This window comes from Camarhynchus parvulus, chromosome 3, assembly GCF_901933205.1.
Source record: "Camarhynchus parvulus chromosome 3, STF_HiC, whole genome shotgun sequence".
In the NCBI taxonomy this organism is placed as follows: Eukaryota; Metazoa; Chordata; class Aves; order Passeriformes; family Thraupidae; genus Camarhynchus; species Camarhynchus parvulus.
Window position 1 is genome coordinate 77,097,958 of NC_044573.1, and position 17,926 is coordinate 77,115,883.

Here is a 17,926-nt window from a genome sequence, read left to right on the forward strand (position 1 = left end):
AAAGAAATTCTTCTGATGTCCAACCTGAATCTCTCTGGTGCAGCTTGAGGCCATTTCCTCTCATCCTGGTTGCTCAAAGCTCCATCCAACCTGGCCTTGAACACTTCCAGAGATGATAAGGCATCCACAGCTTCTCTTGGCAACCTGTTCTAGTGCCTCTCCACCCTCATAATGAAGAATTTCTTCCTAATATTTAATCTAAACCGACTCTAGCTCTTAGTCATTACCTACCTTATCTATAGAGCAAGGAAGTACGTTTTTTACAAAATAACCATCTTAAAAATGTTAAGGAAGTCTGTCTTCAACAGTGGAACAATCCATTTAAATGAAACATTAGGATTTTTCATTTTGAACAAATCTCTAGTTATTGTTTTTCCTCACTTATTTGTACAGGTTTTCTAGCAGTATAATTAATGCTTTTAGCCACACAGTTGTCACAGTGAAATGGAAGAAGCTGTAATACAACAATTATACTGCTACTATTTTGTTAAATACATCTGTTGTTGTAATAGTGCACGTTCAGCAGAACAAATGGACTTTTGAAGATTAAACCACTGCTTTTGCTACTTGATTATGTACAGTATTACCCATTGGTGATACTGGAAACCAATGTACTGTATAAGCTCAGTGCACCAACTAGCTGAAAAGATTCAACTTGGCCTTGAAAAATTCCCGAGTGATGCTGAATTTAGACACAAGTTACAAGCTCACTTGTAAATGTGACAGGACCTTACTCTGAATTTGTATAGTAATGCTTGATTTTTTTTAAGAGATTATTATTTTTGCTGAGTCTACATCTGTTCATTTTCAGTACATTTGTATGTGTAAGAAGCTCTCTTGGCTATTTGAGGACTCTGATAAATTAAAAATTTCTAGTACTCTTTCTGCCTTCCCTTCAATAGGAATGGCTAAGCATGTAAATGCATCAATCAGCAATAGCAACAGCCAGGACCCATAATTATTAAATTCCTGGTTTTGCTGATTCTTACAGTAAAAAGCACTGCAGGTTGCTGGTTCAGCCCTTACGTGGTGTGGGAATTCACTTGTCAGAGTTTTGAGATGTGAACTACAGTTTTAAATAATGTGACTTTTTGAGAAGAGAGAAGATTCCTGCAAATTATTGTCTGTTGGAAAGCATCTGAAAGTCAGCAATTTTCTTCATTTTGAATAATCTTTTTGGTGTGTGTGAAGAGCCTCATTTTATAAGCATAATTAAACACTGATTTCAAAAGTCCTTGTCAGTGGCAAGGTTCATCTGCTGGCCAGGCCATGAGCTGCTCCCAGCGTGCTGGGGCTGGCTGCAAGCTCTAAACCCTTGTGTTCCATGATCCTGGCATAGGCTGGCCCCTGCACCCTGCTGGGACCTCAGTAACTGCTGAAGGGTTTATCAGGAACACGAATCTGTTAATTTTGGTTCCACTTCTGATCTGCATGGAGTAACTTGTGAGAAGTGTGTTGAGGGTAAAATCATATAAACTACCCTTGGTTGTGTAGGTTATACAAATGTAGACGAGGCTTCTCACTGTTTGTAGATGTTTACTGAAGGACTCAGATACTTGTTAGTCGAAAAGCACAGTCTGTGTTTTGAAGAAAAATTTAATGTTTTGCAGAGAAGGAGCAGCCTGGTTCTGTCCATGTATGGCACCCCTGGTTCCTTTATTCCCTGCCACCCCTGCAGGCACACCATGGGTGATCTGAGGGCCTGGAGCTGCACTCTCCAGACACCCACCATGTGGATGTGGGCTGATGGAAGCTCCTCACCTTGTGATCCATGAATGAAGTGGTGTTTCCAATTGACTTTAGATTAAAGAATGGGGTTATAGAAGACAGTTCTAGAAGCTGTAACAGCAAATTCAAAGATCCATGCTCAGCACATCGCAACTCTTTTATTGACTTCTCTTAGGCCACTGTGGGGGTGGCTGGCCACACTGTGATCCCAGAAATGCTCATTAGGCCTCAGCCTTGACAAACAGCAGCTGGTTGAGCTTCTCTTGAGTTATACCAGAAACACTCTCTTCTCCCAGGAACCTTGGCTGTCTAACAAGCTCCTGTTTTGATGAACAGCCTTGGAAACTTATTTTTGTTGCCTGAACAACAACCTAAGTGGAATAAAATTTTTGTTACCAAATTTTCAAATAAAGTTACCAGCCTGAATTGTGGCCAGGATGGAAAATTACTGTGACTAAAGCCAACTCTCTAGTGACCTTATAAACACCAGCCCATTGTGAGACCCTTGGAGCTCTCCTGGACTGCAGTGCACTGTGGCCAGTACCAGACACTCTGCTGCTAGCTGGGCATTCAGGGATTAAATCAAGCTTCCCAGAAGTTAATTGTGATCTTTTCACAATCCCTAAAACACCTACAAAAACAGGACAATATCCACGCAGTGCCTCCATCCTATACACTAAAGCAGGTTGCACAGAATTCAGTAAGGAGCTAGAACTGTGATTTACTTGATAATGCTACTCCCCACAGATCATCAGAGAACCTTTTTACCAAGCAACATTCTCACCATCAGTGCCAGTAATACTTTGAGTAAGAAATAATTTCTCACGAGAAAAATCTTCCCTAGTTTTAGAAACAACTTCAACCTTAAGTGCCTGCCCAGCCATTGTCTTCAGGCTGACAAGAAGCTATTGGAGGTGATTTCTGTATTTATTCAGCTGAAGAGAAAACAAACACATTTGAAATTATGCAACAATTATCCTATCCTGTGAGAATAGGAATGGGGGAAATACAGAGATATAGGATTAATTCTTCCTATGATTAGAGGTTAAAATAAAGCAAAGTAAAAGCAAAATACTGTAAGCATTAGCATTGCCTTTCTTTTGAGATAAAAAGACTTAATTGCAGATTTATCTTAAAGAACTGAATAAAGGGATAGAAACAAATGCTAGTCTTTCAAATTGCCAAAATTGACACATTGGCTGTCAGAGTCCATGCAGAGATTAGTAGTTTTGACTCAAAAAACTTTGACAACCCTGGGCCGCTGAGCAGCAGAAGAGGCAAATGTGGGATTAATGTGTGTTTCTTGATTAATCATGTGTTTCTCCTGGTCTGAAATACTCTAGACTGTATTAAAATTTTACTGCAAGTTGAAGCTCAGGGATTTTACTTCTTTCAAGAAGACTTTAAATTTGTGACATTAGATGATGATCACACTCTTTAAAACAAGTATCTTCCAATCAAGATATATTTTATTCCCAATCTGTAAAATACTGTTCTTTTATACATGGAGAAAGTATAAATTGCTTGGAAAGAAGGGATTGGAAAGTTGTCCAGATATTGTTGTCTGTATTCTATGTATGTGTCTCTGAGGATCAGTTGCCTGGAAATGAAAACAAGACAACAGCAATTGTTTACATAGATGTCGCCTAAAAACTTCTCAGACATTTATGTTCTCTCTGCTGACTTTATGCCAATTGTCCATCTCTTAAATTGACACATGGAGCTATTTTTGGGGTGTAAGGAGGGAAGTCTGCAAAGCAGGGTTTATAATTTGGAGGGAAAATGATACAGAGCTAAAGGGGGAAAAAAATTCCCTATTGCAACTTAAAAAGTTTTTTTACCGCCTTTGAAATCAAAACCTGATCAGGATGGTGGTGTGTGTTCAGTTGATTGCTTCCAATCAGTTTAACAAAATCGAGGTTCAACCAGAAATACTCATTCAGCCATGGCTTTATTAACAGCAAATGATGGCTTTGAAATGGGCCTGAGTTCAGCTCTAAGTATAATTTACTTAATTGTTGTACTATGATATTTTTGTATAGGTAATTCTTATTTAAAAGTAATAATGGATTCACAATGGTAATACTGGTAGTACAGGTGAATTACTGGGATACAGAACTACCATTATCAGAAGGATGAGATCTGTATTTTTTTTTCTATACAGAGAAAATCTCAGGGTGGGCTGTCCTTTAAGGACAGTTTTACTTACGTATAAACCCGTTATCTCCTTTCAACACCACATCCTGCTGCTGTCAGGCAGCTTGCTGCCTCTGGAACAAATCATTCCTCTGTGCTGTGCCCATTTGCAAAAAGGGTGGACTGTCTTGATCTCCTTTGCAAACTGATCAGTTCTGCTCTGCAGTGACTCCTCAGTGTGCCAGCTTCCCCAGACCCTCCATAGGATGCTTGTCCAGCGCCAGCAAGGGCAATCCCCAGACTTGCTGTGCTCCATGAAGTAACCACAGTGGGTGCCCTGGGACAACACCCTTTCTGAAGACAGTACTGAAGACCTCTTCACTATCTTTAAAGATGCTATCCCAGGGCTCTCATTTCTGCTGCACGTCCTTTAACAAATTAAAAAGCAAAATAAATTCAATGTTTCAAACACATAAACATAATTAGCATCTTCTTGACAATTTCAGTTGAGAAGCCGAACTGTACAGATGTACAAATAAGTGTTCCTTGTATTTATTTTACATATACTTTGGGGTTTTTTGGGGTTTCCCTCCCCACTTTGGTATTCTATCAGTCTTGTATTAAAGAGACCAGAAGATCTGAAACATTTAATTAATCTTCAAGTATAACTTGCCTCTTTTTTCAATGATGACAAAGTTTTTCCACACTCTGGGTTAAATAAACTGGCATTTAGACAAACTTAAGAGACAGGATTAACCCTTTCCTCATACAACCTCCCAGTACATCTGTTTTTTACAGCGGCCAGTGAAATGGGTTCAGCCTTCAAGTATCAAGGCTTGTGTGAAACAAACACTCTAAACACCCCGAACTGGTGCCGTGTTTCCAGGGAAACTGGTGAAATGGGAAAAAACAGACATTATCTGCCAGTTCCCCAGCCCCGCAGAGGACCCAGCTGCACAGAGGAGCACATCTGCCCCTGCTGAGCCCGGGGATGCCAGAGCTGCTCCCGCCGTCCCCAACACTGCGGGGCCACTAGAGGGATGTCTACAACCATCCTTCCACAGCTGAAGCAAACCACCACTTCACATTCCTGGCCAGCTGGAAATCACACACGGCAACGAACAGTCCTTAGAAATGCTGCAAGGGATGCATCAGAGGGCTGCTCGCCACGGCCTAGGGAGAGTATTTGGACACAACAGTTGGAAAGATGAGATGCAATGCTTGGAGTGCTACAAGGTCCAAGAGAGCAGACCAGAAATCATAGAGTCATGGATTCACAGAATGGTTTAGGTTGCAAAGGACCTTGATGATAATCTAATTCCAACCCCTCTTGTTCTGGTTGAATAGTTTTAACACTATTAAAAACTACATCTAGTTATATCCTTTTATTTGATTTGTTTACAATAGTTTAGCTTGGATCTAGTGGAATGGCATAATCGATTTAAACTATCAACAAGTTAGCATGAGAGTCACTGCAAAGTGTTTTATTTTTCTGTTAGTTTAAATTAGTTGACTAGAAAAGCATGAAAATGTAATAGAGAAGAATTCTCTCTCCTACAGTGATCAGGTGTTGGAACTGATAGGATGGAAGTGACTGCAAAAAAAAGGAAAATATGAGTAAACCGAAGAAATAAGCATTAGTTGTGTTATAAAAACATCTTGTACACTCCAGAACAGCATAAATAAAGAGCCCAGATTTACTACCCTGGCTGGATAGATGGGTCAAACTGTTACATTTAATTACACATACTAATAAAAAAAAGTTTCAATTTATGTGGAAAAGAAGCATCATGGATTTTAAAAGAGGTAATAGTTAGAGTTGGGTGATTTATTTATTTATTTTAATAGTTAATTCCCTGGAAAATGTGGTTTCAGTCATGTCTAAACTATTTGCTTCAAATTTGCTGAATAGTTTTGGCTGGAAAAAAAACAAAGAAGGGGATAAACTGTGTTGGAGGAAAGTCCCCAGTTATGCCACAGCTCGATGATCAGAGCATTTACTTAGGTAGCATAGACCCCTTAACAGAGCCTCTGTTGGGGTGGACTACGCTCAGTCCTTCCTGTGACCACTTTGATTTTGTCCCAGTTGCGAGGGATGGGGACACACCTCCCAAAGGAGCAGGCTGGTTCCCAGAGTAGGAAGCTGTGATTCTCATGCTCCCCCTCGCTGACCCTACAAACATGGTGCCTTTGTGCAGGTCACCAGCTTCATTGTGAGGAAGAATTTCCCCTTTGTCCTGCTTCATGGATACCAAGTCCTTGGACAGCTTTCTAAGAAGTAGAATTCTGCTTCAAGTTCCCTTGGACAGAAGTAGGATTTCCTCATCCTAAGTATATCCATGCTATGACATTCTTTCAAGCATCCAAAACAAATATTCTACATTGGATTAAAACATAACATTTAATGGTTCATGCATAGAAATAACCTTCAGGTTATTTTCTTTCAGCAAAGAAAAGCAGCCAGTTTAGTTATGTCCATCCTGTGCTGATTTTTATGACATTCACTGCAGTTCTTGAACAAAAATGTGATTTCCACCAAGTCTTTAACTGATCATGAAATAGTTTGATAACCTTCATCCAGACTACCCTATGCTTCTTACAAACCCGTATTTCTGCAGCCACATAAGAACTGAAAATGGCATTGAGAGCTCCTGACTCCAGTCCCTGTGGTGCAAGACACTGTATCTTATGGCCCTTTCAAAGTGCACTGATGCACTGCAGGTAGGTATTTTCTGGCTGCCTTTACTTGGATGAAGGTTGTACTAACCCCACATTGTGAATAGCTAGAAACAGACTTATTTCCCATCTGTGCTCATCTGTGACCAGTTTACTCACATATGCTCTTCTGCCACCATTCTTCTGTTATGTACAGCTCTTAAACTCCTTGGTTGCTGTCTTTGGTGTATCTTTAGACACCACCATATTCTCATTCACTTCTCTGCTGGATCTAGAAAACTGAGTTATTCATGCTACCTCACATAAAACAGGCCGCTTTGTTCCTTTATCGCTGCCAAATCCCCATTTTCAGTTCTTCTTCTCCTATCAGAGGAATGGAACTATTTATGTCCCAGTGTTCTCACTGGATCTTGCCCTATCCTATCTCACTTGAGTATCTTTGTTAAATTTTACAATACCATTTATACTTTTTAATTTCATGTTTTCATTAGCTAACGTAAGCCTGAAGTAATTCTCCTCAGCTATTTCCAAGTGGTAAAGTCCCACATTACATCAGAATTTTTTACTAGTCCCCAAGGGCACTCCCTCTATAGCCTCTACCATTTAAAAATGTCCTGTTTCTATCATTCCCATCATTGTGCTGATCCAGATCTTCTGAGCAATATCCCAGCCCTCAACTGTCTACTGATGTTGTCTGATGCAAACAGCATCAACAGCATAGTCCTGGATTTCATGCTGGTAAACAAAAAGGTTCCAATTTCAAAAAGTTAAACAAGAGGGACCAGGACTGGTCCTTGTAGTTCCTACCAATCCAAATCTTCAAGGACTCAACTAATACTTACCTCTCTATTTCACCCCATAAGGCATTGCTATCCTACATGAAGTGAGTTCTTTTTACTTTGAGAGTAGCACGATATCCTTCAGAATGTTTTATTCTTCTATAAAAATTGTACATGAAAATGTTGCCTAATAATTCCCACTAACTTCAGCTTTCTCACATCAAAATCTTCCAAGTTTTCTTCCAATTTGGTTGCAATTACCTCCTGTAATACCTTGATTTTTCTTATCTATAAACATGGAAAATTAAAGTATTACAAGATATGTTTTTCTTACCCATGTGTAGTGTTTCATTTTCATATTGTCCCTCATCACCAAAGACTGGGGCAAAACTGAGATCATCTCTATGTCAGCCTCTTCATACAGTATCTCATTTATTATTTGACAGCCAAGTCTAGAAATAACAGTAGTTAAACATACTGTCCATATTGGACAAAAGGACAGATAGAAAAGTTGTATTTTTTCCAAGCAGTAACCTTCCTTCCTTCTTTCCTTCCTGCCTTCCTTCCTGCCTTCCTTCCTCCCTCCCTCCTTGACTCTGATGCTGTTTAAATACAAAGTGATGTCATTTCTCCAAGACTGTAAACCCTTATATGCAAAGCTATGTTTTCACTGGTGCACTCACAACTGTTCTTACTCGTATCTAACAGCCCCTACAAGTTCCCTGAGGGCAGGCACAGCCGCTGTAGTTGTTTACACCCCGGTATCAGCTGGACCGGCTTGGTTTCCCCACAATTAACAGTAGCTAAGTCTTGAAGAAAAGCAGATCACAGGAATGACAGTGCTAATGCAGAGACACATAATGTGGGTATTCAGAGATGCACACAGAACCTCTACACTAATCATCTTTTTTTAGCTTGCTCTATCCAAGTCATCATCTACTGACATTTCCCTCTAATTGCAGGGAGCATTCAGTGCCTGGGGTTTTACTGTCATTTTCCAAGCCAGTTTCTGCATACTTATGGCAAAGGCCAGATCAAAAGAAGACTGATAGGTGCCTCCAGTGGTTCTTACACCAAAATCCAAGATGACAATTAAAAAAACCTCAATAGCTGTATAACTGTGAAGGTCACTAAGTTTGCCACCTACCTGTCTGCCTCCATCCTGCTGAGTGTTCTCATTGAAAGGCTACAAAGCCTTTTCTTCCTGGCATCCCATTTCTTAATGCAATTTTCTGCAAAAACACACACCAGCCTGCAAGACAGTGTCTAGAAACTTTATTTGGAGGTGTACTGTGCAACATGAATTGCCATAGGATAGAGAAAGGACAACATGTACATGGGTTCTCATTCTGCTAAAGAATTCTGGATCATATCAGGCTGAACATGTTGGTTCAGATTGTGTCTCATCTAGGAAAACATGGGACTTTGGCCACATTTCTCATAATTCCCATTTGGTATCTAATGTTTAAATGTTTTATCTTAAATACAGAATAAACTATCAGAAATGCTTTTGTTCTTACAGGTACGTGTTCACTGGAAAAGATTGTTACAGGCATACAAGTGACAAATCTGAATCAATCTCTTGTCCCCTTGGCAAATTAAAGGAGGCAGAGACACCTTTGAGAAGCTGTGGCCAGCACTTCCAAAGGACCAGCAGCATTGTACTCCTGCATATTTCCAATATTTCAACCTTTACAATGTGTTATGTAACGGAAGTGCTGCAGAAAGAAGAGCAGCAGAAACCCTCCTCTGCTCCAAGGTACTGTGAGGTATAAACAGCCTACTGACAGCCTAACAGCAAGGATTTCATAAATCACAGCAATCTCTCAAACTGTGATTTACACCTATGGGCCACAGAGCCCTAAGCTTCACCTAAATGCACAAAGCAGCAAAGGAAAACTCGAGGTCACTTTGTCCTTACTCTCCAAGCTACACTTACTGCAAGTTTCCTCCTGAGACTTACAGCAGAGAATCTGGCACATCACCATCATGTAAGCATTTCAATTAACCTAGATTCACAGCTTCACTTCTGTGTTCCCAATGCATCCAAAAAACTATGAAACTACCTTATGAACAAAAGCAATGTTATTTAGCTGGGGAGAGTTATGTAAGCAATTAAGAGCCAGGCAGAGACCAAGTCCTGCATTATCAGACACACCCAGACATTACACAGCCACTTTTGATTCACACCTCCTTTTCTTGATTCTTTGGTATTTGTGCTTAAGATACTGACTTTAACACAGCAACAGACAGTACCAACTAATAATTCTGTATTTATCAGCTATATATGCTGTTTGAAAAAATGGGAAGCAGCTACCTGGAGCACCTTCAGAGACAAAGGTACATGCCTTTCCAAGCAGAACAGTACATATAGGCCTTTACCTACAAAGCTTACCAGATGAAGACATTTTCTTTAGCATTTGCTTGATTACTTTGGTTTGCATTTAATTATACAGATGGCTGAGTGGTTTTGTAATTTTATAGCTGGACTGTGCTAGTAATTGATGTGGTAGTGTCAGTCTTACTGACGCTGGTTTGGAAATGCATGGGGTTTGAAAAGCTGTATTTAAAGCCTCTTGTTACAATGCAAGAGATGAATTAAATGAAAGAATGTTAAACAATGTTGGGGTTTTTTTTCTGTGGACTTTACATAACTGTACTATTTGTCCCAAGACAACACTGGAATCAGTATATCAACAATGAAGATTGCGGCTGACTTTGCAAGTCCTTCAAAAATGTAACTCCTGTACACACAAGTTGTGTACCTGTCTTCCTGTCTGTTTTCACTAACCTAAAATGAAGAAGTTTATTTTTAATCCAGAAAAAATAATTTATTAACCCTTAGGCTGACTGAACACTAGCATGTGAGAACGGAAAGATAAAACAAACAAAACTGACAATAAACTTATATTCCTTTTCACCCCTAGTTCGTATTTATGAATATAAAAGTAAAGAAACCCCTGTACTAATGACATAAATCTACATTATTTTCTGGAGGTAGAATGATGATCTTTAGCTACACCCTCCAAAGTCTCAAGACCTCATTATCTAAAAAAGGACTTGTCCTATTTCCATCACAACAACACTGATCCACATCAGTGCAGCGTCCTGAGTGAGTGACGATAGTTACGCACCTTTGCCTGTAGCAGTCTGACATGGTTTACTTTTGGCAGCTTTCAAAGACTATTTGCTTGGACTACTGACAGGTGTTTTGTCCTTCCTACTCTGTTATCACAATTTGCTTCGTATTTGAGATAGAGTTGATTTATGTCATTGAACAGAGATAGTCCATGATATTTCTGGCAACTCTCTTAGCTCTTCTATCTGTTCTCCCATATGCAAAACACAAAGATGGACTAGATCCACGAGATGCTAAACCTAAACTTTAGAGAACCTAGCTATTAGGAGAATCAACTCCCCTGTCAGTAGTGCTCTTATGTTCTTCAAATATTTTCAGAGTGGAAGCCTGAAAAGAGGATTTGCAAAAGCCTTACTTAGCCAGCAGCAAGGGCTAAAAGCACAGCCCCTTCTCTTAAAACAGACGCATACATGGGTAGTTTGTCTCCTTTTGCTTCTTTTGCAATAGTAGTGAAAGCATGCCTGAGGTCCAAAGCCAAAACCCTCTTCTCCCTGAACAGGCCTGGGAACTGTGCAATACCTTAAAGGAACAACCTGAAGCTGATGGCTTTTAATCAATAAGCCCAAAGTACCAACATCTTAAAAATCTGTACCTATAAATGTAGCCAGTTGTGAAAATGGTCAACAGTGAATTCCCTACTGCCTTGGGACACCTAAAACATATTTGGACTGTAGATTATCTAAAGAGTTCAGCAGCATTTCAGTGAGAAGCAGACAGAGAGATGAAGGATCCAACTGTGGAATCCTAGGCTTAAAGCTACAGCAGACACACTGGAAGGCTTGGACTTTGCCTTACAAAACATAGTAAATAGCATTTGACAACTCACTGCATGGGACTTCAAAACTAGCATACACAGAGAGAGTAGGAAGAGTTCTGCCTTAGATGGTCATTGTAGGAACAGGTGATACCCTGAGAGATTTACACCACTGAAGGCAGAAAAGGTAGAACTGTAAAAAGACCACAGAAGGTGGTGTTATTTTTCCTTGAGGGCATGTTAAAACAGTGTTTTTTGCAAACACTGAGAGAAGGATTGGACTTTCTGAGTACTATTTTTGTTACTTAGTCACTTATAACCAGCAATAAATCTTCTGCTGATGATTTTGTTGAGGGTTTGTGTCGTACAAAGGAATTCAGCTGACTACCATTGTCAATGTGTCCCTGTAACAGAGTAAAACTTGTTTAGCTAGTAAACAGATATGTCCTGAAGGGTGGAAGAATAGATCTATTGGGCAATAATTTCAAGAAGGTACTATTTCTACACACTTGCTTTTGAAGTCACAATCACACTTTTTCCTATGTAGAAAGGGCTGTTATGCTTATTTAAGATTTTCTTTGTTACCTTTGTTTAGATAGCACCCTCAACAAAGCCATTAAATCACATAAGCTAAAGATCCGTTTTTACAAAGCTTATAGATAAGGAAAACCAAAGAAAAAATAAGCACCTTGCCTATAGCTAAGAGGAAACTAAGAGCTTAGATCATCAGATCACCTAGTGCCTAACTCAGAGTTCATTAAAATCATCCCTAAAATTGTTGTTCACAGTAACAGAACTTAGCACAAGCTCCTTATTGATCACTAGAGACACACTTACTGTGTTTGATCTGTTGACCAAACCTATTTTAAATCCTTTTAAAGAGCCAAAACATTTTTTGTTGTGCTACTTATAAAAAATAGCCAGTGAATAGGCTGTAAGTGAAGAAATAATGTTTATTTTAGGTAATTTAGAGTTTTGAACTGCTGTTTTGCAAGGCTGTGTAACTTCATGATCCAGTTAGTATCCACATATAATGCTAGTAGCAACCAAATTCATTCTCACACTTCTTTTATCTCCTAGCAAAGTAAACTGTTCAAGGAGACAATGTGTTTTTTTTGGTGGTGCTGCAGTTAAGCAGATCCTAATCTGTTTTGAAGATGAAGTCGTCTTAAGATATAAATAACCAGTGCCTCTCCCAAACAGATTTCACCAGTTCCTTCAGAAAACTCTCACAAACTCAGTGTGGTTCACTGTAAAGCATGAGCGATAACGCCCATATTGACTTTTCAAAATGTTCTTGTGTGTGCGTGTTTCTGTGAGGCTTGAGGATTTTGACTCAGTAAGCTGTAAAAGCGGAATCCAGTTATGGAGTTTGGGTGGATATTCAGAGCAGACCTTCCCTCAAGTTGGGAGTTGTTTAGCACCAGGGCCCTGACTCAGAATATCAGTGAGTGTGATCTCGCAAGTGACTCACATATTTACTTCTCTGACTCTCTCTCCTCTTCCTTTAAAGTTAAAATATTGAGCCACTTTTCTGACACCAGCTCACTACCAGCCAGCTATCAGCTGAAAGTCAACACAGTAAAATGTTAACCTTTCCTCCCTGAGGTCCCTCCACCTTAGTGAATGACACTTCCACAGTCTCTGTTGTTCTGCCCCAGAACATCTGCCCAGCAGCCACATCTCAGGGCTTCTGGAACCATAGTTTGGCCACAGCCTCACATGCCATTCCATGGAGCATCCCTACTATCCAATTCCCCACCTCCATCCCTGCGGCCACAGCTCAGGCATCAGTAGCCTGAGCTTCCATAGTGTAGCCTCTCTTACCCAGGTCTGATAAACAGCATCCTGTCCCCTCCAAGTGCCCACGGAGCGCAGCAAGGTGGCTGTACCCATCTCAAGCACAGTGTGGAGGCTCATCTTCCTCGGAGGGCATGAGGGTGGCCTGCATCCTCCCCAGCACAGCTCCTCTCTGGCTAGTTCTTCATCCTCCCTCTCATACATGTAGGATATTCACACAGGAGAGGGATGCAGTTCCTCTCCTATGAGAAAATTTGGACTGTTCCGCCTGGAAAAGAGAAGGTTTTGGGGTGACCTTATTGTGGCCTTTCAACACCTGAAGGGAATTTATAGAAAAGATAGGGCAAGACTATTGACAAGACCATGTAGCAACAAAATAGGGGGGAATGGTTTCAAATTCAAGGAGTGTAGGCTTATATTAGATATGGGGGAAAGAAGTCTTTACCCTGAGGGTGGTGAGGCACTGGAATTTCCCAGGGAAATTGTGGATGCACCATCCCTCATGTGGTAGGGCCAGGCTGGATGGAGCCCTGAGCAATCTGGCCGAGTGAAAGGTGCCACTGCCCATGGCAGGGGGCTTGGAATTAGACAATATTTAAGGTCCTTTCCAACCGAAATCATTCCACGAATCTCTGATTAATGCCGTGAGCACTGCTGCTCTATCGGAAACACTGCTCTCCCACCTTCTCAAATATTTCTCGCTTTTTTCCCTGTGTGCTTGACGCCATGCGGGCAGGCTGAGAAAACGCACACAGCCCTGTCTCCGAGAGGCTGCCCTGCCCAGGCCGGGCACGGCCCCGCCGAGCTCAGGGCTGCAGCCGGGTGCCGAGCGAGCGCCGAACAATGCGCCGCTCGCAGCGGGGCCTTGTGGGTAGGGGAGGCGGCCCGCGCGGGGCCGGGAGCGGGAGGCCGCGCCGGGCCGGGGGTGGGCGGAACGCGGAGAGCGCAGAGGGATAGCGCGGCTGACGGGGATCGCGGCTTCTGCCCCGGCAGCCGGCGAGCGCTGCAGAGAGAGCCACACTCTGAGCCCGACGCCGCGGCAGCCGCTCCCCCTTCGCTCTCCGCCTCCCCCCGCCCTCGGAGCGATGTCGCGGCGGAGCGGACAGTGAGGCGGCGGCCGCCAAGGGACGCCCTGAGCACCGAGAGGCGGGGGCACGGCGGGAAGCGCTCCGTCCCTCCCTTCCAGCTCTCTCCCCTCCCTCTCCCCGCGCCCGGGCGGAGCAGCGGCCGTTTTCCCTCGCCCTTCATGCCCGGGCGGCGGCCACCGGCGGCGCTGCCCTCCGCTCCCGCCTCGCCGCCCCCGCCCTTCCCGGGCTCGCCGCCGCGCTAGGCCCGCCGGGCGGCCCCGCGCAGTGCCCTCCGCGGGCCCGGCACTAGGCGGGCCGGAGGATGAGCCAGCAGCCGGCAGGGAAGATGTCGGCGGCTCCCCTGGCGGCCGAGGCGCTGGAGCCAACGGCGGGGATGCTCGAGGGCCGCCAGAGGAAGCTGGAGTCCATGATCCGCGACCCGCGCTCCCCGGTCAACGTGGAGAGCCTGCTGGTGAGGGGCGGCCGCGCCTGGGGGGAGCTCTCGGCGGGGGAACAAAGGGAGCGCTGCCCTTGCCTCAGGCGGGCGGGAGGGAACGGGAAGGAAGGAAAGGGCTCCGGCGTCCTGAAAGTGCTTTCCTGGGGGAGGACGAAGGATCGTCTCCACGCCCCCGGCCGGGCCACCGGCAGCGGGGAGGTGGCGGGAGCGGCCCTCGCCCCCAGGACGGTGTTGGGCGAGGGGACGGGCACGGCACCGGCAGAGGACAGCCAGCGCTCCCCGATTAGCAACATCTTATTTAGGGGAAAGCGAGAAACGTCCCTGACGAGATCTGATCCAGGGAGAGGAAAGCGCCTTGTTTTCCCTCCCAGCATCGTTCACACCGTTCGCTTTCGCGCCTGGGAATCCCAGCGTGTCCGTCCCCAAAGTACCTGCCTTTGTGTGCGCTGCCGGGCACTCATCGCTCACCCCCTGTGAAACGTCCCCTGGTGAAGCTGGGGTTGCTGTGAGATGTGGAAATAATTCAGGAAAAGGGGACACGCCTAAGGGAGAAATGTAACTGGGGGGGTCCAGTGACCCTTCACGTTTATTTTTCATTGGGCCAAATGGATTCGTCTGTATCCTGTTTCAAATAGCATTTTTCCGTGTGAGTGTATGAAATACAATTTACTTTAGTGAGAAATGTATGCCCTTGTGAAGAAGTGTGAAAGGGGTTAGATATTCTCATTTAACCATCTGAACTCTAGAAAGACAGCCAAGAGACAGATTATTATTATTATTACTGTTGTTATAATTATTTTCATTATTAGTACTATAATTATTAGTGTTTTAACTGATAAGTACTTTAGGGTCTTCAAATCTTATATTTCCAGTCTGCCCCAAGAATTCCAATGTGTCCCAGTTATGAGGAGCAGAAAAAGGGAGAATAAATCCCAGTCCTTCCAGCAGTTGCTCAAGGCACATACACTGTGGTTTTTTTTGTGCTTTCAAATGACTCAGTTCTGTTTGGCCAAAAATACAGGAACTGACTGAACAGAATGTATGCCTGTGCTGTGTGGAGAATATAGGAATTTCCTATAACATCTGAAAAATGTTCTTCCCGAGGCTGTGGTGCTGTTACTCCTCTCATACATGTTCAGAGGCATAATGACAGCCATAGTCAATGGAGGGGGGTGGGAAACAGTGCTACATATCTGACTGGATTCAGATAAGTTTTTGCCTAGGTCAAAGCAGAGAGAGCTGCCTCTGGGCTTCGCTCCCAGCATTTTCACTTTGGTATTTTGCTTGGAAAACTTTGACCTGTGGCCAAAAAAGACTAGTTAAAAATAGTACAGTCGTTCTGAAAAATGCATCAGGTTAATACTTAACCCCAGTAGACTTTTTCACACTCTGCTTTCATACTTTTATATGCATGGTTCTTTTATTCTCTCACCTCCCATGCCTTGGATGTAGATTGAATACACTAAAATATGTTCATGTTTCTGAAGAGAAATCCTAGGTACAAAATTGAGACTGGGCTGCTTAGAACTTGATTTTTTGTTTGTTTTATATGCTAGCAATGTAGACTGCTTCATGTAATACATTGAGAAAGCAAACCATGGGAGAGTGTTAGCTGGATTGTGAATGCATTTTTTTTACAGTAAAGGTCATCACTGTTCTCTACACTGTCTGTAAGTATTGTTTAAAAAACTAGCAGCAAGTGAAATATTATGCTAATCAATCAAATTTCCTAGCTTGTGCAGTCTGCATATCTGTGTATGAAATAATGGACTATTTATTATTCTTATTTAGGAAATTTGCAACAGATTTCCTGTAAAAGCACTTTCTTTTGCTCTCTGGCATTGTTGCTTTATGAAATTTGACATTAATTTTGCATTGGTGTGCTGCTAAATAGTCTGAGTATGAAAGCATATTCATATTGAAAAATTTACTTGTTTACTAACCAGCTCCCTTGCAGTGTAAATTATCTAAAGTGGAAATGTGTTTTCAGTTAAAAGTAGAAATACAGCAACATGAACTGAGAGTCAGGGAAAGCATCTTAAAAAGACTAGCTGGAATGCCACTATTCCATCCTCCAAAAATAACATAACCAAAACTAAAAATGTGGAATGGAATTCAAAATGGAATTCATTTCCTTACAGTGTAAAAAGTCATAAACAGCTGCTATTCTGTATTTTGTGTGCATGCTTTATTTTTGGGAAGCCGTAAAAAGCGAAAAAGTAGCTGTTGATCTATAACACATGGTGTAAATTTGAAAGACGCGAGAAGCTGAGGTAATAAGCTGTCTTTCTCTAGATAGCAATTCTGCTGTCATCAAGGGACATTTTATTCAGTGGCTCTAAATGAAGAGACTCTCTTTGCGTACCTTCCTGACCGCAGGATGGCTGACCACATCCATCTGTTTCTTCAGCAGGAGAATCTATGAAGCCAAATACATTGATTGGTTATGTTTCTCCCATCCCTCTTCAGTGCTCAAGAGAGACTGTTAGATGTTCTAATGGGATTTTTGCTATCTTGTGTGCCTTAACAGTTATTAGTGCCTGTGTTGAGCATAATTATTTGCGTTTCATTAAAGCATATCTTCAAAAAAGACCTATGCATTCTCTGTTCAGAGGCATTATGAGATGGAGAACTCTGCATTTAGTTTGTTCTCACAGGCAGTTATGAAGGCAAAATAAAACGTCCCAGGAAACAACCAACCAACCAAAATGTGTGGCATGTTTTACCACCCTTTTCTGCTAAATAAAGAAAAATCATGGAGGACTTTCTACTCATTAGCATAGATGAGATGCACAGCCAGCACTTGGTGGGGTTCTTCTGGTTTTGGTCTGATAAAGAGATGGAAAGAGGAATGCTAGAACTATATACTCAGTGCTGTGATAGGTGTCAGCAAAGACATCCACAAAGGGAAGTGGTTATTGCAACCTCATTGAGGGGTTGGCTGAGTGCTCATTCTCTCATTGTGTCTTGTTGAAAGCTTGTTGTTAGGTTGCCGATGCTAAGATAAATAATTTTGATATTGTCACAGCTTTCTGTGGTACAGTCTTATTCTTTTTGGGTATGTAACAGTGCATTAGTGGTTATGAAAACCTGTTTTCTGTATTACATTTAGATCATGCAGATTACTTTATAAAGCTACCATATTTTTATTATTTGCTTTTCTGCCAGTTGTGTCACCCACTGATTTAATGAAGTGACATTTTTATGTGTACTGCATGTACACATGGATGATAGCACTTAATGGCATTTGACCTTGGCTGATCCATAAGAAACCCTTCTATAAATACATTCCTACCGAATAGTTCTGAGTTGACAGCTACATTTAAGGCAAGCTTAACACTGCTCAAATATATTGGGGCATTTATGATTTTGCACATAAGCTCTATCTAC

General features: G+C 42.3%; 1 protein-coding gene across 2 annotated transcripts in view; it reads left to right on the plus strand.

Annotated features, from left to right (window-relative positions):
* The first annotated feature begins 13,929 nt into the window (after window positions 1-13,929).
* The window catches only part of ROCK2 (Rho associated coiled-coil containing protein kinase 2), a 104,746-nt gene continuing 100,749 nt past the window's right edge, over window positions 13,930-17,926 (plus strand). The window contains exon 1 of one of the 2 annotated variants that reach the window (XM_030945707.1): window positions 13,930-14,551. In XM_030945707.1, the coding sequence (XP_030801567.1) occupies window positions 14,402-14,551 (150 nt within the window). In that variant the 5' untranslated portion in view covers window positions 13,930-14,401. The remainder of the gene's footprint in view (window positions 14,552-17,926) is intronic. The other variant, XM_030945706.1, reaches the window with a different exon arrangement.